The 20,982-nt window shown below is 38.8% G+C and overlaps 1 protein-coding gene across 1 annotated transcript in view; it reads right to left on the bottom strand.

The window, feature by feature from the left end:
* The window catches only part of LOC126485144 (Krueppel homolog 1-like), a 70,816-nt gene that overhangs the window by 39,924 nt on the left and 9,910 nt on the right, over positions 1 to 20,982 (bottom strand). Inside the window, exon 2 of the mRNA XM_050108807.1 lies at positions 1,480 to 1,692. Coding sequence (XP_049964764.1) covers positions 1,480 to 1,490 — 11 coding nt within the window. The 5' untranslated portion in view covers positions 1,491 to 1,692. The remainder of the gene's footprint in view (positions 1 to 1,479; positions 1,693 to 20,982) is intronic.

Raw genomic sequence — 20,982 nt, forward strand, 5'->3', positions numbered from 1 at the left:
TACTGGGAGATGAAGAAGCTTGCACAGGATAGAGTAGCATGGAGAGCTGCATCAAACCAGTCTCAGGACTGAAGACAACAACAACAACAAACAACATGCTATACTTCCTCAAACATGTGATTTATGAGGGAAATTTGAAAAATAAAGGCTGTATTGTCATACCAAAATATATGTTCTTATTGGTGGTTTTAGTTTCCTACAAACTACTTGACTTTTCCTTGTAATTTTCATTCACTTCAACGCACTTTTTAAAGTTACATTAGCTTCTTCAGTAACTATACAGACAAGTTCTCCTCTGGGAAATGAACTAGTTGACAAAAGTGGTCTCAACTTCCAAGTCATCTTCAAACTGTTGCCCAACAGGCTATTGTTTCAAATTAATGAACACACTAGGTGTGAGGTTGGGGCTGTAGTGTGGATGGTTGTAAAGCTGGGAACAGAAATACTTCATCTTGTCTTTTGTGTGAGCACAGTAGTGTGTGGGTGCACACTGACATGCAGGATTCTCCCAGACAATAATTTCCAACCCCATCAATTATGGATAACCCGTCTGTTTGGAAACACTTCACAAAACACTTGAATCTGCAATTGTTGACTCATGCTCCTGAAATCAAGCAAAGGAATGCCCTTTTTGTGCCCAGAAAGTATTAGCCATTATTTTTCGACTTGAGTAAAGACATGGCTTGAAATGATTTGTTTTGGCGAAGTCTAATGACACCTCCAAATTGACTATTGTTTTCATTCTGCATTCACATGGAACATTCACACCTTGTTGCCAGTAACAATGTGGGGAAACAAATCAGTTTTATCTTGTCAATATCAGTCCAAAAATACTCATCTCCCAAAGATTCTTTGCTCTTTTTGTTGGTTTGTAAGCATTCTTGGTGTCCATCAGTGCTCTTTGTGACAATCATGTAAATAGTGATGTGTCCAACATGAAGTAATTCATCAATCAATTCAGATCACCAATTGTTGAGCAGATCACAGTTATGGTCCACCTGTTGCATGATTTAATTGGTCCTGATACAAGGCCTGACACACCACTCTTAATCATAACCATTTGTGTGGCTGCTTTTAAAGCCTTGACATCTTTGTCTAACCTTCCCTTCAATAACTGCTGTATGGCCATAAACAAGGCACAACTCTCAATGAATCTGAGCAACTGTTCCATTAGCTAACAGAAATCAAATTACACCACATGCTTCACAACTAGCAGCAGCAATCCTTTTCAAAGTCATTGTTGTTTGCCTTTCACCCATGATTAAATAACTACTGAATCAAAAAAATAACTTCTGTGGCTTTATAAACAATCAAAAGACGGCAATGCATTTGTGGAACTTTGTTCTGAGCAGGCAAAATTTAAATATATGGAAACAACCCTTACTTTTCAAATAGATCTTATATTTATTTGCTTGCATTCAAATAAGATAAAAATAAACTGTAACATTATTTTTGGAGTAATATTATTATTTACCATACCTTCGGTACATCTTGACTTATCAAAGCTTGGAGTTATTCTGTTCACGAGTTTTGCAGTGGGATGTTGCTGATCACATAAGTACTATGTTGTAAGTAAACACGAATTTGAGCAGCAAATTTTAGCATGATGTACACCTCGCATCCTAGTTGCAGCTCAGGTGATGCATCCAAGAAAAAGAGAGAGCCATAGCTGTGTCTTGCTGCTTGTTGAACCTAAAATAACAATTTTTATCGAAAATTGACATTTTAAGAACAGTGGCTGTAATACGATAAGTTTTATGATTGAAAGAGCAACCACCCATAAGTATAGTTTCTTTGAATCAAAACATGACCAGTTTCAGGTTTCTTACAAATCCATCTTCCAGAGGATTTGGATTTCTTACAAATCCATCCTCAGTTGGACTTGTAAGCAATCCAAAACTGGTCCTGGTTTGATTCAAATAAATATTTTCAAACCACATTTGTGGCTGGTTGCTGTTTTAATTATAAGCCCTAACAATATTTTATCACACTGATGAACATAATACTTTTTCCAGGCTTGTGGTGCACAACTTAGAGAGCTTCAGAGCAATGCTTTCTGGGAATGTAGCTTTCCTACAAGTGGACACCATGCTTGCTGTGCCTGAGGTGGTGCTTAGACCACGACCCACAGCTATACTGAACATAATTTTGCACAGCGTTAGAAGCTCTCTTGATAAGTAAGTATTTATTGAATTGGGATTTACTCTTACCAATATTAAAGCATAACTAATATTGCTTTTCTTTTATTTTCCACTGTACTTAAAAAAATGTACAAAAGAGTTTGAATGCTACTGTTATCACGGAGCAAGGTTAGGTTCTTTTACAATTCTCACTTCAAATGTAGGGCGAAAAAAGAAGTTCAGCATAAGATAGACATATTTTCCTGTAGTTTACAAAAGACTCAAACTGAAGTATGTCACGAATAAACTTTTCCAGCAATCTGTCACAGCCCTGTTTCTACATTTATTGGTGTGATATGTACCCCCAGACTATATTCATACCTCCAGAGAGTCATTATAAAGGGCTATTTAAGCGACAGCAATACATCTCCTTTTGAATTACTTAGAAATTGTATCATCACTAGAATAATTTAATACACTAACAAACCATTACGCTGGGTTTAATCTTTTTAATAGAACGCAAATCTCAACAAAATTTCAATTTCACCTTACTTTTAGTGCTAGTAATAAAATCATACCGGTGAACTCACTACTCTTGAGGACTCAATGGCTTTAAATACATACATATTATGACAGGCTTTTCCATGACTGTTATGCATATTGATTGAAATTACAAATTATTGTAATTTGTCACAATTTAATTTTATTTCCACTGTGGATTTCAGAGAGTTAAACTTCTGTCACTGTGTGGTCTTATATCAATTAGCAAGGAATGAAAGTTCTGTATATTCAACTGTTATGTATGCCGCAGCACAATCTCATATTCCTGACATGTTTACAGCACATACATCATATACTCTTTGTATACTCTTTCAAGCTGGTATTGAAATGCACCTGACAGCACCATGACGTGTCATGCCAAGTCACAGATAAATAGCATGTGAAACTTCAAATATTATCACTGAAGACTCTGTGCCGTTGCTAGTTGCTTCCATGCCTTTGCTACCCTTCTCACTAACTAGCAGCATCAAGCTTGCTCTCTTCTACTATGTGTAATGTAAATAGGTACCTTTCTCTGGCAGATACATGATAATAGATACAAGAGAAAACTGCAGTAAAGAAACTACACACATTTAGGGTTCTATCACATAATAAGACTGTGATTAACTGCAGTAACCATGTTATTTATGTCACATTTGCATGTAAAACATGTGTGTCTCATGTTTTGAGAAAGGATATGGCTTGTGTCTGTGGTTTTTAGTAACTCACACATGCCCCTCTACATCCAGAAGAGAGAAAAACTTATCACACAAAAACTATTGTTTCTGTTATCATTTGCAGCAGATCCCTAAAACATATTGTCGAAAAATATTCTTCAACACAGACACTAGCAAATGGGCATGAACACCTGCCTCTGGAAATGCAATAACGGGTGCACAGAAATGAAAAAAATATCCTCTAAACAATCAGCAAAATCTACAGAAAAGGTGTACACCACAACCAAAGATTACATTCTTACTAAGCATTGCTTCTGCCACAATGAAGCCATCAACATCTGCTTTGAAGGAGTAATCTGTTATAAAGTTGTATAAAAACAAAAAGACTGATTTAAATCCACCTGATAATGTTTCTCCGGCTGTGTCAGTGAGATCAGATGAGGACCAAATAAAAGGGTACAGGGACACTGAAGTCTATCCAAAGAAACTGTATGGCCCCTCAGTCAACACTCCACACATCATCAGTGTCATGTCAGGCAGGTGGAAAGACGAGAATCACAACACAACCAAATCACACCAATAAGATGGTTAATCTAGTACAGTAGAAAATAAATGGGTTTAGTATTTGGGAAGAGTAACTGTGACCCTTGTGTGTCTGTATTCAAGAACCTCATTTGAAAGGCAGTTACACCTTGACAGAAATGGTTTTCTCAGTGAGGAGAGGGTTACAGGTGGTGTGTCAATATTCATTACAGGCATATACTACTCCTCACCTCTCTTCATCATTACAATCATGCAAGCAGTTGCTGCAATGCTTCATCAAATAGCTCTTCCTTCCACTCCTCCTTTGTGTGGATTTTAAGGCAAATAATGTGGTGTGGGGCCCTATTAACCACCAACCCCAAGAGTCTGACAGCCTGATAAATGTGTAAGCTTAATGTGTGGCTGAGACACATTTCAGCATTACAGAGGAATTAGTCACCAAAATCCTGATGTGCTCTTCAGCTTTTAACAGTGAATCATTTTTGCTTAACAACTCCTACTCCAAAGATAGATTTTCAAGTAGATAGTATGTACACTCCTGGAAATGGAAAAAAGAACACATTGACACCGGTGTGTCAGACCCACCATACTTGCTCCGGACACTGCGAGAGGGCTGTACAAGCAATGATCACATGCACGGCACAGCGGACACACCAGGAACCGCGGTGTTGGCCGTCGAATGGCGCTAGCTGCGCAGCATTTGTGCACCGCCGCCGTCAGTGTCAGCCAGTTTGCCGTGGCATACGGAGCTCCATCGCAGTCTTTAACACTGGTAGCATGCCGCGACAGCGTGGACGTGAACCGTATGTGCAGCTGACGGACTTTGAGCGAGGGCGTATAGTGGGCATGCGGGAGGCCGGGTGGACGTACCGCCGAATTGCTCAACACGTGGGGCGTGAGGTCTCCACAGTACATCGATGTTGTCGCCAGTGGTCGGCGGAAGGTGCACGTGCCCGTCGACCTGGGACCGGACCGCAGCGACGCACGGATGCACGCCAAGACCGTAGGATCCTACGCAGTGCCGTAGGGGACCGCACCGCCACTTCCCAGCAAATTAGGGACACTGTTGCTCCTGGGGTATCGGCGAGGACCATTCGCAACCGTCTCCATGAAGCTGGGCTATGGTCCCGCACACCGTTAGGCCGTCTTCCGCTCACGCCCCAACATCGTGCAGCCCGCCTCCAGTGGTGTCGCGACAGGCGTGAATGGAGGGACGAATGGAGACGTGTCGTCTTCAGCGATGAGAGTCGCTTCTGCCTTGGTGCCAATGATGGTCGTATGCGTGTTTGGCGCCGTGCAGGTGAGCGCCACAATCAGGACTGCATACGATCGAGGCACACAGGGCCAACACCCGGCATCATGGTGTGGGGAGCGATCTCCTACACTGGCCGTACACCACTGGTGATCGTCGAGGGGACGCTGAATAGTGCACGGTACATCCAAACCGTCATCGAACCCATCGTTCTACCATTCCTAGACCGGCAAGGGAACTTGCTGTTCCAACAGGACAATGCACGTCCACATGTATCCCGTGCCACCCAACGTGCTCTAGAAGGTGTAAGTCAACTACCCCGGCCAGCAAGATCTCCGGATCTGTCCCCCATTGAGCATGTTTTGGACTGGATGAAGTGTCGTCTCACGCGGTCTGCACATCCAGCACGAACGCTGGTCCAACTGAGGCGCCAGGTGGAAATGGCATGGCAAGCCGTTCCACAGGACTACATCCAGCATCTCTACGATCGTCTCCATGGGAGAATAGCAGCCTGCATTGCTGCGAAAGGTGGATATACACTGTACTAGTGCCGACATTGTGCATGCTCTGTTGCCTGTGTCTATGTGCCTGTGGTTCTGTCAGTGTGATCATGTGATGTATCTGACCCCAGGAATGTGTCAATAAAGTTTCCCCTTCCTGGGACAATGAATTCACGGTGTTCTTATTTCAATTTCCAGGAGTGTATGTGGTTGGTTTTAATTTATCAAGTTATTATTGTAGTTTAAGACATAAAGATATGCAGCTACATATATCATCACCATGTAGTCTTCCTTTCACAAAAAAATTTGTCCTATTTGTAAACCTGCTGACATGTTCCACTTCATAGCAAGGTGGCACAAATATCATACATAGAGCATGGAGCAGATGGGGAGAAAGCTTGCCTAATTGAGTTAGTTGATTTGCATTCACATAACTACTCTCCATTCTGGATACATGAAGCAGATCAAGGAAATAAAGCTGCCAAAATGTGTCCACAGAAAGGTTAATTAGATGCTGTAGAGCCACATCACTGTGTTTGAACAGCCCATGAATGGATTTATCACAGTCCAGAGTCTTCTGGACACCAAAAAATACTACTGCCTGTCCTTGCTTAAATGAAGTTCACCACAAAGCAATCAGCATCAGCTGTCCTACTCTGCAAGGTTTCAAGTGCATCCCTTCAAGTAGCGAGATGATAAACAGAATAAGTACAGATTGTGACATGGATTTCTGAATTTGATCAATCATTTCATCCTTCACCTCTCAAATCAGGTAATAAGAAAAGGGGAAGTTGTCCCATTATAGGTTTAATGCACAGTGGAAGTCTACAGAGCACCACACACTTTCACAGAAGAAACCACAACCAATATGCAAGATTTGGCATTACACCACCACAGATCTATTGCTGAGAGGGGCAGTTGACACTTGCTAGAGCAACAATAAACAACATAACTGTTCCTTCTCTCTGTGGGAACTGGAATCAGCAGCACTGCTGTAGATATGACATAATACCGGTCACCACCAAATCAGATACACCACATTGCTGCACCTTGCAGAGAATTCAACACAATCCTCCTTGCCATGTTCAATCTCTTGTGAGGTACAGCCTTCCTCATCTCTTTGACTACATTCCTCATTTCCTTTCTGAAATCAGCAGAGGGCTGCCAAGTGATTATTGCTGTGTTGCCATTCAGAGCTGAGTAGGAAAGACCATGAAATGATTAGTTAACCAGTGTCTTGTCTGGTCTTTTGAATCATGGCAACTTCTTGGTCACTTCCAGTTTGGGTTCAGAAAATATTTTAGCAAATACTACCTGACTTGTTGTTCACTTGCTGATTATTACAGTTTCCTGGCTTACTGTCTAATCCCTTCAGCTGGGGTAGTCATGTTTTAATGTAAAATATTTTGACTTCAAAGTGGATGAAGACTTTCTGGCAAAAATCATACAGTTGTCTAAGGTCTTGTTGTTCAAATGGTATGAGGATTGTGCTATTTATATATTAGTGGTGTCTGAATAAGTGCAAAACAAGTTGAAGCAATGTTCTCAGTCCTGTTCTGTGACTGGTAAACACAATTTTGACCAACAACTGTATATGTAAATATGTTTTTCTAACTACATAGAGTGGTACCATCTCCACACTGTCAGTAACTACCTCCACTAAAGTGAGCCATTTATAGACTTTTCTGATCTTTCATTTTATTGTTTTTGTGCTCCTTTCTTATCACAGTAAAGCCAGATATACTTTAAGCGATTGTTTTGAAAAGCATCAGCTTTTGGAGATGTGTGGTTATCAGAACTCTGATCTGTCTGATAGTCTCCATTGCTTAGATGTTTCATTGTAAACCAAGAAATCTGATTCTGTGTGGTATCTTCAATGTGTTCACCTGATAACTGTCATCTTTATCATTGATCCATGAAATATACTGTGTCTGAATTTTTTTTTCATAATATGCATAAATGTAACCTTTAAACTTAACACTCTTCTGAAAAGAATTGGATCATTGATTACAATAGGCATGAGGTGGAGCAGGGGAGGGTATTAGACAAGTTCATTCCAGTGTGAAAAAAAAAGATGCATGCACAGAGAAAAGGTAGTGTGCTGCAGAAGAAACAGAGGAGAAAGGTGAGAGGAATAAGAGGGAAACACGGAAGGAAAGGTTCTGTAGGAGAAATGCAGGAGAAAAGTCATTATTTTGAGATGGAGAAAGTAACGTGCAGCTGTCTTTAAGTCCTGTGGTTGTTTGTTCCACTGATGGAGTACGAAATATCTCAGGACCAGCTTTTCTGAATTGCTCTTGTGGAACCTCTCCCTGCAACAAATCTCTTCTCTTATGCCTGTCCTCCATCTCCCTCTTGCCATTTGCCATTCCCATCCCATTCCACCTTTGTCCTGTACTACGAGGTGCATTCAAGTTCTAAGGCCACCGATTTTTTTTTCTCCGGACTGGAAAGAGATAGAAACATGCACATTGTTTTAAAATGAGGCCGCGTTCATTGTCAATACGTCCCAGAGATGGCAGCACCGTACGGCAGATGGAATTTTACCGCCAGTGGCGAGAATGAGAACTGTTTTAAATACTTAAAATGGTGACATGTGGTGATGGAGTTATGGATGTGCCGAAAGTGCGTTCGTGGGTGCGACAGTTTAATGAAGGCAGAACATCGTGTGACAACAAACCGAAACAACCTTGGGCTCGCACAAGCCGGTCTGATGACATGATCGAGAAAGTGGAGAGAATTGTTCTGGGGGATCGCCGAATGACTGTTGAACAGATCGCCTCCAGAGTTGGCATTTCTGTGGGTTCTGTGCACACAATCCTGCATGACGACCTGAAAATGCGAAATGTGTCATCCAGGTGGGTGCCACGAATGCTGACGGACGACCACATGGCTGCCCGTGTGGCATGTTGCCAAGCAATGTTGACGTGCAACGACAGCATGAATGGGACTTTCTTTTTGTCGGTTGTGACAATGGATGAGACGTGGATGCCATTTTTCAATCCAGAAACAAAGTGCCAGTCAGCTCAATGGAAGCACACAGATTCACCGCCACCAAAAAAATTTCGGGTAACCACCAGTGCTGAAAAAATGATGGTGTCCATGTTTTGGGACAGTGAGAGCGTAATCCTTACCCACTGCATTCCAAAGGGCACTACGGTAACAGGTGCATCCTACGAAAATGTTTTGAAGAACAAATTCCTTCCTGCACTGCAACAAAAACGTCCGGGAAGGGCTGCGCATGTGCTGTTTCACCAAGACAACGCACCCCCACATCGAGCTAACGTTACGCAACAGTTTCTTCGTGATAACAACTTTGAAGTGATTTCTCATGCTCCCTACTCACCTGACCTGGCTCCTAGTGACTTTTGGCTTTTTCCAACAATGAAAGACATTCTCCGTGGCCGCGCATTCACCAGCCGTGCTGCTATTGCCTCAGCGATTTTCCAGTGGTCAAAACAGACTCCTAAAGAAGCCTTTGCCGCTGCCATGGAATCATGGCGTCAGCATTGTGAAAAATGTGTACGTCTGCAGGGTGATTACGTCGAGAAGTAACACCAGTTTCATTGATTTCGGGTGAGTAGTTAATTAGAAAAAAAATCGGAGGCCTTAGAACTTGAATGCACCTCGTATTTTCTCTACATTTCTACTAGCAGCCCACTGATTCACCAACTTGTTCAAAGCAGGTATGAGATTTTCCAACTTCCCCTACTGCGTCCCTCTTCTAGCAAATGGCATGTCTCTTCCATATCACCATCTGTCATCCCAACCTGATTTTTATGCCATCCTTGCTTCACGTTATGTTATTTTGCTTCCAAGATAGAAGAGTTACTTCATCTTCTCCATGGTCCCCAATTTTGATGGTAACTTTCTCACTGACTTCATTTCTGCTACTCTTCATTACTTTTGTCTTTCTTTGATTTATTCTCAATCCATATTCTGTGCTCAGGAAATTGTTCATTATATTCAGTACATCCTGCAATTCTTCCTTGCTTGCTTCCAGCAATGTCATCAGTGAATCTTGTCACTGATGTCATTTCACCCTGAATTTTAATCCCTATCCACAACCTTTTTCTTATTTCCAACACATTTCTTCGACACACAGATTTAACAGTTGGGGAGAAATATTGCACCCCTGCTGTACAATCATTTTAATTTGGGCACCTCATTCTTGGTCTTCCTTCTTATTGATTCCTCTTTGTTCTTGTACATTGTATATTGTCTCTGTTTCCGTATAGCTAAAATCTATTTTATGAGAAGTTTGAACATCTTGCACCATTTCATACTGTCAAACACTTTTTTGAGGTCAACAAATCCTACTGTGTCTTGCTTTTTCTTAAGTTTCAGGGCTGCCATTCTGGTGCCTTTACCTTTACTAAAACTGATCATCACCTAGCTTATCCTCAACTTTATTTTCAATTCTTGTGTACATTATTCTCGTTCGCAACTTGGGTGAATGAGCTGTTAAGCTGATTGTGCAATAGTTGCTCCACTTATCTGCCCTTGATCTTTAGTATGGGGTGGATGATAATTTCTGGAGTTTGACAATACACCTCCAAGCTCATAGATTCTACAAACCAACTTGAATACCCATTTTGTCGCCACATACCCCAATGACTTCCAAAATTTCAAAGCAGTATTATCTATGCCTTCTGTCTTATTTGATTGCATGCCTTCCACAGCTCTGTAAAGCTCTGCACTGGAACCCCTATGCCATCCATATCGACCCCCATTTTCTCTTCTATCACGTCAGTAGGTAGTTCCTTCCTCTCATGGGCTTTCAGTACACCCTTTCACCTGTCTACTCTCTCCTCTGCGTTTAACAATGGAATTCCTCTTGCACTCTTGATATTGATCATATTGACACCTTTTCTTTGAATTTTACTGAAGGTTGTTTCATTGTCTCTATGCTCTCGTTTGTCGAATAAGTCCTTCGAACAACGATTTCTTTCTTGATTTCTTTGCATTTTCCTGCAGCTATTTCATCTTAGTTTCCCTGCACATCCTGTATTTCATTCTTTCTACAACTACATCACACTCCACAAGCCACCTAACAGTGTGTGGTGGAGGGTACTTCTCGCACAACTAACTGATCCCCCCGTCCTTTTTCACCCGTGAATGGCACATGGGGAGAAAGATTGTGAGTCAGCCTCTTTATTGGCTCTGCTGTCAGATTTTCTCAGTGCAGTCATTACATTATATGTATGTGGGAGTAAGTAATATGCTGTCTGATTCTTCCTGTAAGATTCTCTCTCTAAGTTTCAGTAGTAAACCTCTTCGTGATGCCCAATGTCGGTCTTGTAACATCTACCAATGGCACTTGGTTGGTTGATTGGTTGGTTGGTAACACTCTTGCGCTGACGAAATGATCCCATGACAAAATACACCACCCTCTGTTGGATCTTCCTGTCCCTGCTATCATTCCTGGGAAAGATCCTATATTGACGAACAATACTCAAGGATCACTTGAACAAGTACGTTTTAAGCCACTTCCTTCATGGATTAGCTACATTTCCTTACAATTCTTCCAATGACTCTCAGTCTGGCATCTGCTTTTTCTACTGTTTGTTTTATATGGTCGTTCCACTAAAGGCTGCTCTGGATAGTTGCTACTAGATATTTTGTGGTAGATACTACAAAGCCCATACTGTCCCATATCTCTTTCTTCTTTCCTTCCTCTACTACCGTGTTCCAATGCTCCTTGAATATTACATTATCATTTCTCTTTCCGTACAGAATTATTCACCAATATACCCACATATTTTCTCTGTCTCTTCATCTTCTGATTATGACATTAAATACCTCAACTACTGATGATGATAAATTGTTGATTCTGATTAGAATAATCTTATCTATCTACATCTACATGGATACTCTGCAAATCACATTTAAGTGCCTGGCAGAGGGTTCATCGAACCACCTTCACAATTCTCTATTATTCCAGTCTCGTATAGCACGCAGAAAGAATGAACACCTATACCTTTCCGTACGAGCTCTTATTTCCCTTATTTTATCGTGGTGATCGTTCCTCCCTATGTAGGTCGGTGTCAACAAAATATTTTCACATTCGGAGGAGAAAGTTGGTGATTGGAATTTCGTGAGAAGATTCCGTCGCAATGAATAACGCCTTTCTTTTAACGATTTCCAGCCCAAATCCTGTATCATTTATGTAACAATCTTTCCCATATTTCGCAATAATACAAAACGTGCTGCCTTTCTTTGAACTTTTTCGATATACTCCGTCAGTCCTATCTGGTAAGGATCCCACACCGCACAATAGTATTCTAAAAGAGGACGGATAAGCGTAGTGTAGGCAGTCTCCTTAGTAAGTCTGTTACATTTTCTAAGTGTCCTGCCAATAAAATGCAGTCTTTGGTTAGCCTTCCCCACAACATTTTCTATGTGCTCCTTCCAATTTAAGTTGTTTGTAATTGTAATACCTAGGTATTTAGTTGAATTTACAGCTTTTAGATTAGACTGATTTATCATGTAACCAAAGTTTAATGAGTTCCTTTTAGCACTCATGTGGATGACCTCACACTTTTCGTTATTCAGGGTCAACTGCCACTTTTCGCACCATTCAGATATTTATTCTAAATCGTTTTGCACTTTGTTTTGATCTTCTGATGACTTTATTAGTCGATAAATGACAGCATCATCTGCAAACAACCGAAGACGGCTGCTCAGATTGTCTCCCAAATCGTTTTTATAGGTAAGGAACAGCAAAGGACCTATAACACTACCTTGGGGAATGCCAGAAATCACTTCTGTTTTGCTCGATGACTTTCAGTCAATTACTACGAACTGTGACCTCTCTGACAGGAAATCACAAATCCAGTCACATAACTGAGACGATATTCCATAAGCACGCAATTTCAATACGAGCCGATTGTGTGGTACAGTGTCAAAAGCCTTCTGGAAATCCAGAAATATGGAATCGATCTGAAATCCCTTGTCAGTAGCACTCCACACTTCATGTCAGTAAAGAGCTAGTTGTGTTTCACAGGAACAATGTTTTCTAAAGCCATGTTGACTGTGTGTCAATAGTCAGTTTTCTTCGAGGTAATTCAAAATGTTTGAACACAAGATATGTTCCAAAATCCTGCTACATATCGACGTTAACAATATGGGCCTGTAATTTAGTGGATTACTCACACTACCTTTCTGAACTTTTCATAGTAACTTAATCCCTTACTCTACTTTCCTGTCTCTGATGAATTCTACTAGCATTACTCAATTTCTGCTGTTAGTGAAATTACCCTCTGTTCATCTGACCTGATATTGTTATTTTTTTCCATTTCTTTCACTAACCCTCCCTTTATGGAGACTGGGCATTGCATTTCCCTTTTCACATATATTCCATCACTTTTCAGTTGTTCAGAAAGCCAATTGGTTTATCCTTATAGAAGTTTTCATGAATTTTTTCTTTCTCACAATAGTGTACAATAATGCTAAACTAGGAATTCTTCACATTTTGTCAAACATTTTTTATTAATTCTGCTAGTATATTGTCAATATCTATCTTCTCCTCCCCCCTTCCCCCATCAGATCATGCAGAGCTTGGTCAAATCGATCCTTGATATTTGTCAGTACTACTTCATTATTATTACCCCTTCATGTTTGACTTCTTTATTACTACATAGGCTTTTGACATTTTCAATTTCATCATGATGAAAAGCTACTCTGTAGTATGCAGGAGGAGCAGCCATAAATGTGCTAGAAACCAGAATTTGTCTTGGCAGGCGTTTTTTGCATTGGAATACAACCCACAAAAAAACTTTTTGGAAATTTCAGAAAATCTGCCTTCTGATTCCGCTGAGCACATGGAAAAAAAAATCAAGTTACAAATTGCTCAAGATGTCAACAATATTGGGGTATGATACACATACCTGATGAACATTAGTGGTTATGTTGCTATGGGTAACTCTTTCCAGTTTTTCTTGTCAGTGGAAAGAATACTTTGAGGTTCCTTGATGTACACAATTTTTATAAAACAATTACATAGTCGTGTATTTTTAAGATAATTTTGTTTCAGACCTGGAATGTTTAGAACTCATTCCTTTTAGCACTGGGATTGTCCCCTCAAAATGATTACCTGCTTTGTTGTTTAGATAGTATTCGTCATTTTTGGCATACTGGTGAGAGCACAAAATACTATCTTTATTAGCTGGGAGCACAACAAAAATATGCACCTTTTGTGTCTTTTACCAAACAGCCTGAACCCATTCAAAGCCTAAACCAGTAAGTTTCTACCACTCTTTCTGCATAAAATTAATTTACCTAACGAAGTCTATGAATTATTCTTTTATTGTAAAGCTAACATCAGTATTTGCTTTGATATACTGTATTCCAAGAGTTGTCAGTAGTCTCATCAGTGAATCAGCATAATACTTCACTTCCATTGATTTCTTTCATGAACATTTCTTGGGTTGTTGATCCACATATGCTGACAAAAAAAAATTGAACTTTTTGACAAATGTGTTTACATGTTTTCTTAGATGTGTTGTAGGTTTCTTCAATAATTTTAACACAGAAATGAATCAGTAATTCCAAAATTCCCAGTTAAAAAGTTTTCTGTGGAGTAAAATATCAAAAACATAGCATAAAAACATTTGTTGCATTGATCTGAATTAGTTATATAGCCAATCAAATTCAATCACTTTCCGACACTTTGCGATAAATAATACTGGACAGCAATAAATGCTGTTCTGCAGACTCTGTCCCCTCACCCCCCCCCCCCCCCCCCCTTTTACTTCCACAGAATTGCAAACTATTTTGGTAAAATTTTTAAGTACTTTTAACGAAAAATACCGCTTTATCTGGTCAGTTCAAACAGCATGCAGAACTTATGATGTCTTCCTTTTTAAAAGAAAAGAAAATATAACAACCATCAATCAGATGACCTGAAACTTTCAGTCACCTTCACCAAAAGCATCTTTTAAATTTGCACTTAAAAACCTTGACCTGTTCATATTACAATTTTCATTCATTGCCCAAATATTAACGTGAATCTTATAGTACAGCGATATTTTGACAACTGGCTGTGTGTTTATCACCAAGGAAATGTGTTCACTCGACTATTTTTTAAGACAAACTTGAGAGACAAGGAATGATTCTCCTTGTTTTAAAATAGCCCTAAAATTAGAAATTTCATATACAACTATAGCAGCATTTACATTTAGAACAGGATGTTGTAGAAACAGGATGTTGTAGACTAGAAACACTTGAAGATGAATAGCACTGAAGTGTTTGTATTGTAGAACACACAAGCTGTCCTATTTAACTGGAACTAGCAAACAGTCTGTTGGCCTATATCCACTTCTAAAGCTAGTTTGTTCTTTTCTTGATCCTTAATCATTTCTAATAGAAGCACTATCATCCACCGGTGCCTTTCCTGTAACGGCTTTACACATCTCGTATGCAATTTCCTCTGAAATGTCATTGTTTTAATTATTAATTACCTGGGTTTTTGATTTTTATCTTGCACTACATAAACATTTAATGAAATCACCAAATGCTTTTGTATCCATTATTAGTTACTGTACCACCTGCTGTTTTAATGTATCAAATGCGATGTCTACTAAACGTAAGTCTCTATTTTGTTTCAATCATATTCTTATTGTTTTCATTATACCTGCTCAGAACCTCACAGACACAGGCCAGAATTTTTGCATTCAGTTTTACATATTTTGCAATGCTCCAGTTTATGTTTACTGAACAAACCTCAGTTGCCTTTTAATTGTTAGTTTGTTCCATTCGTTTTTTTTTTTTTTAGTTACATTTGCACCTGATCCCATCTTTGTCAAATTTTGACCCGATTCTTCTCTGTTGGTGTAAGCATAATTTCCTAAATTTAAGCTGGTGTACAACAGCTCTATTCATAAATAAATTATCAAAATCTACATTTACGATTTCCTGTATGAAGATATTGTTTCTTTCTATCTTTGTGTGCACTTTTTTCCTGTATCTTATCAGTCTTTGATCACTTGAAATTATTGCATCTGTACAATTTACTTGTTTCATAAACTATACAAAACTGTAATGACTAGTCATAGCTGTGGTTGCCCCATGTATGACATTTTCTGCATACACAAGATGTGCCCATCTTAAAACATTTCAGTATTTCAACTGACTATAGAAATGGTAATTATTTTCCATCTGTTGTAAATAATGACATGCCTAAATTTTAAATTATGTAACGGACCCAATAGCCACAGTTTCATGAATCAAAGCTAATTTTATTTATATTTTTGATAAACCTTCAGTGAAATGTACTGATAGTGGTGAGATTGGATGGTACATTTTACAAAAGTATATTTTGTGTGTGGTATTAGCAAAAGACATTTCTGAGTGGACAAAGGTGTCATCAATCTAAGTTATATGTTCCATAGCCAATTGCTTTAAGTACGAAAGTGTAATGTGGTGAGAAATGATTCAGTGTCCTAGTTGCTGAACATAACCCATTTTTACAACCATGGAAACATGTTGACTATTTTCCATTGTTCGTATAGAGTAGTAAAAGTGACTTTACTTTAATAACAGCACTAACTGATTTGTGGAACTTGGTTTTAAAGTTAACTAAGCTCCCAGACCAACTTAAAAAGAAAAAAGTACACATTACATCACCTTTCTGAGCAACAAGCTAGCACAACAATTATGGATACTTTCATTTGAACTGTGATGGAATAGTTATAAGAAGTTCATTATAGAATGTATGGACCAAAAATTGGTTGGAAGTTAAAGTGCTTAACTCCTTAAAGAGGTGCCTGAAACTTCATTGTTTATGAATAACCTAAAATACTGCCACTCACTCATTGTGCTGAACATTGTTCCCAATATGGAGGCAATTACCTCCTGAAGGGGGTAAAAATCAAAGTGATTCAATAATGGTTTAGTTATGAGTAAATTATTGTTAAAAATAATCCCCATTGTCACTAATTCATAAGACTCGAGTATCTATTAGATCATGATTGTCAAGCTTCCCCTATGCTTTTCCATACATTATGTTCTCCTGCTACACATATCCGCACTGGTCCCCAATATTTTCTCTAGGAATAAACTTGGTTCCATTAAGCTGTTGCCTAGGATCCCCTTGTTACTTGGAATTCACCAAATAAATTTCTTCACCAACATACCAACTGTTTAACTGGCTACATATTCCACCCATCTCCAATTCATTTGCATTACAGTCCTCATCATATCTTACATTCTCATCTGTTCTCTGATCTATTTGTTTGTTTTCCCCTATCCCCAAATAATTTCCATTACGCAGCTCTCCATTGCCACTGAGGATCTGTCAGTTTCTGAATGGTTTCCACATTTAAAGTCGATATATTGCTGCTATAAGTCAAAGCTGGTACTGTACAGTGATTGTAAACTTTCAGTTTTTTGTGTTTATTTTTGTACCCCGGACAGTACAAAAAGTTATTTACAGAGTATTTACAATACGTTTACAGGTGGCTTCTACATGATGTATTGATTTTGAGGTGCAGAATTTGTAAGTCTTGATTCCTAAAATACAGGTATCTTCAAACAGACCAATAGATGTACTACATATTTAAGCTTTCCACATTCAAAGATTGCATCTTGAGTAATGTTTCCCAACATGTCACAGAAATGACATATTTCGGTTTACAGGCTATTCAAGGTCTTTCACGTCTGGTAAGGTTGTTGGAAACAGCAGCAGGCTCTTCCCTTAGGCTCTGAATACATCTTCCAGGTGTCTTGTTTTACCAGAGTTCTGTTTAACAAGTGAAAGGAAATGATGCAGTTGGAAGTTGTGCTCACTTTCAAATGTGGAATGTCTGGGCTGATCAATCTACTTTCTCTTATTTAGCTTTGCCACTGATTGTTTAACATTAGGTGATACTGTGTGTACAAGATGGTAGAGTTAGTAACCTAGTATTGTTCATAGGCAATCTGTTAAGATGCAGTCTACCTCACGAGAGCAGTGTCAACCTATATGACATGTGCGGAGTTCTCACATATTGTATTCTGCCAGGGAAAAGCATTGAGTTGGAGCAGATGTACATACAACATTTGGTTGTTCCGCCAGTGTACTGTTGGTAAGCTTCTGTTAATATTATTTCAGCTGCAGACTTTGAGTTTAATGTTCTCATACTGACTTTGAAAGTGATGTGTGGCACTGTGTTACTCTTGAAATACTTAGGAATGTCACAATGTTCCACTTGTTTTCCTCTCCACATTACATCCAACTTCCTTCTAGCTTGTCCATTACTCAGGTGAAACGCACAGCTCTGTTTTGGTTGGATTAGGTTTTAGGTGATTGTTATCATGGTGGTCTGCCAGGTCTTCGAGGGCTGTAGCCAACATTTCTTCTTCACATCCTCAAACATACTTCCTTGAGCAGGAATGTTGTGCCTTTGACATAAACTGAAGCTCTTGAGTTCATTTTAACTGGATTGTCATCAGTGTAGATACTGTACAGCCATGGAGTTAGCACACTGTCTTGATGAAGACCCTTCTTCTGAATTCTGCATTGAATTTACAAGTTTGTCAGGTGACTACAAATCACCTATTTTGCAGTAGACATTGGATGAAGTGTAGTAAGCAATAATGACCTGTAATTTGTCCTCACTTGTAACCATTCTCCCACACACAGCATAATTTTCTGGAGCAAAATCCTGTTTAATGATGATATAGTCTACATTTCGAATATTTTGTTCAGTATACCTTTTTTCCAATTACTTGAATAGGTGACAGAGAGTCAAGACCGGCTGTGAATTAGTGGGGTCTGCCTGATCAATCCCAACTTTCTGTAAAGCCACACTTTTGGTTTTACACATTGTACAATTTAGTTTATTAAATACTCCAGGCCAGCATTACTTTTCCCTTTATTTATTATGTTGTCCATCCAGTCACAATAGTCATTAAATGTAATTAATTATAAAGTTTATCTAAAAACAAAGATGATGTGACTTACCAAACGAAAGTGCTGGCAGGTCGATAGACACACAAACAAACACAAACATACACACAAAATTCAAGCTTTCGCAACCAATGGTTGCTTCATCAGGAAACAGGGAAGGAGAGGGAAAGACCGAAAGGATGTAAAGCCCACATCCTTTTGTCTTTCCCTCTCCTTCCTTCTTTCCTGATGAAGCAACCGTTGGTTGCGAAAGCTTGAATTTTGTGTGTATATTTGTGTTTGTTTGTGTGTCTATCGACCTGCCAGCACTTTTGTTTCGTAAGTTTTTAGATATATTTTTCCCACGTGGATTGTTTCCCTCTATTATATCCATATCATTAATTATAAAGTTTTATACACAACTATTATCGAGATTGGAAAAACAACTATAAATTATAGGACCATTTTCAGTGGCTAAAGGAATATTTTAAGATAGTGAAATTGATTTTTACAAAAAAGAAAAAGTAACATTTAAATGAAAGGTTGGTAGTGATTATATATTATTAACCTAAAGAATATTGATTTTGTACACCAGAGCTGGCCTTAGCTGGCACAGGGCCCTGTGCAAGACTTCTCCACGGGGCTCTTCCATATCTATCATTTATTCCCCCAACACAGATGAAACACAATTGCAACGTAGGCCTATAAAAGAATTTTAAGTTTCGCCGTTGACTTACAACCAATATATCAAAAGACTTATTAATACAGCAGACCTACTGTTGTGATAGAAAAATATTCTCAGTGGAAGGAATCTTAATAGGTATGATAATCAATAAAATATTATAAATAAAAAGTTCACCTATGAGTATTCTTGGAATTTAATGAAACTCAAATTCAAATAAGGTTCACAGACATTGTTTAGGATAAGCCCTTAAATGTATTCATCACTTCACTGTGCTTTGGATTAAAATGAAATTATATGATTTGTAAGTTATGGACACTGGTTTTTCTGCTTTTCATGCTCACTGACAACATGGCAAGAGAACATGGGTGTTCTTGTGAGATGTTGCTCTGAAATAATTCTTGATCAGCTTGAAATGTCCAAAGCTCCTTCCAGCAGAGATCACATCACTGGCACGGTTAGCAAAATTTTGTAGGTAGTAGAAATGTTAGGAAATGGGCATCTAATTTCATTTAAGTATTTCAATTTTAGCACTGAAGCTTTTGTATCTTTGGGCACCATTTATCTGAACATTTCGATTTCTGTCAAAAGTTGTGATGCAGCAATATCTTCTGAACATTCACCACTAGTGGTTTACGCTTAGCTCTTTCTCAAAGTTTTTTTTACATGGCATTTTCAGTTCTTCATCCTGCATGTGTCTTAAACTTTCTGAAGAAAACAAATATTTTAATACTGTATCAACAATGTGTAGAAAAAATCAATTTTGTATTTCTCCTCTGGAAGTTGTGCCCGCCAAACCCTGTTGTCACTTTCATAATGGAATTGCTTTATCCTGTTGTTAATTCTGTTTTCTTGAAATTTTTGCCCAATCTGTAAACTTTCAGCTACCTTTTCCACAGTTATCTGCATTTTAACAAAAGCTTCTTCACAGATATTTTCAATAAACTTCACTAAACCTCTGAAGGATTTAGTCGCTACTTTCACATCCATGTTTTCTGCTTGAAGTGCCTCATTTGCTGTGTTAATGGCAAAGAGAAGATCATACCATGTGGCAATGCTTACAATAAACTTGAAGTTTTCTTATCATCTACAGCAAGTAAGTGTGTTTCACTCTTTGTTTTCGATTCATCAGTGCACAGTGCAGTTGCTTATCTCAAGTAGGATATCTCTTACTTCTCTTGCCTGGTACCTGAGAGCTTTGACACTCTTCACCATACTTTCCCAAGAAGTACCTGAAAGCTTCTTCACTGTTAAAGGTGGTACCCTGTTCAATAAAATATCACATCCCTGAGTGGATGCAACAAAAACAATGTACATTCTTTAAATTACACAAAAAAATATTACTGCTTTTGTCGGAGATTTTGACGCATCTCATAACAAACAATTAAGACTGTGGCTAGCACCTGGAATACAAAAGGCTCTGGGATTACACTTTAGGATTTGGGCTTGAATATCGCTTCAGTGACCTTTCACATTTGTGCCATAATCATAACTTTTGCCTCTGCAGTCATGAGTATCGAGACCTAGTTGGTCTAGTCTCAACAAAAGGGTTTCGAAGTTATTCACAGAAAGTCAAGAAAGTCACTGCGTCTTCTGATAAGTTTACAAACTTAACAATAAGTATCATTTGTACATTGTGGCTTGTCAAGAGTACAGTCAAGTATGACTGAAAGATATTTAGTTTCTTTTACAAAATTTTCCCTGCAAAACAGGGTCGAAGTATGCTATCATTTCAATCAAACCCAGGAAATTACTATTATTATCTGGGTAGATCTTGTTGCTGGTCCCTCTTAAGTTCAT

The sequence above is a fragment of the Schistocerca serialis genome, chromosome 6 (assembly GCF_023864345.2).
Source record: "Schistocerca serialis cubense isolate TAMUIC-IGC-003099 chromosome 6, iqSchSeri2.2, whole genome shotgun sequence".
NCBI lineage: Eukaryota > Metazoa > Arthropoda > Insecta > Orthoptera > Acrididae > Schistocerca > Schistocerca serialis.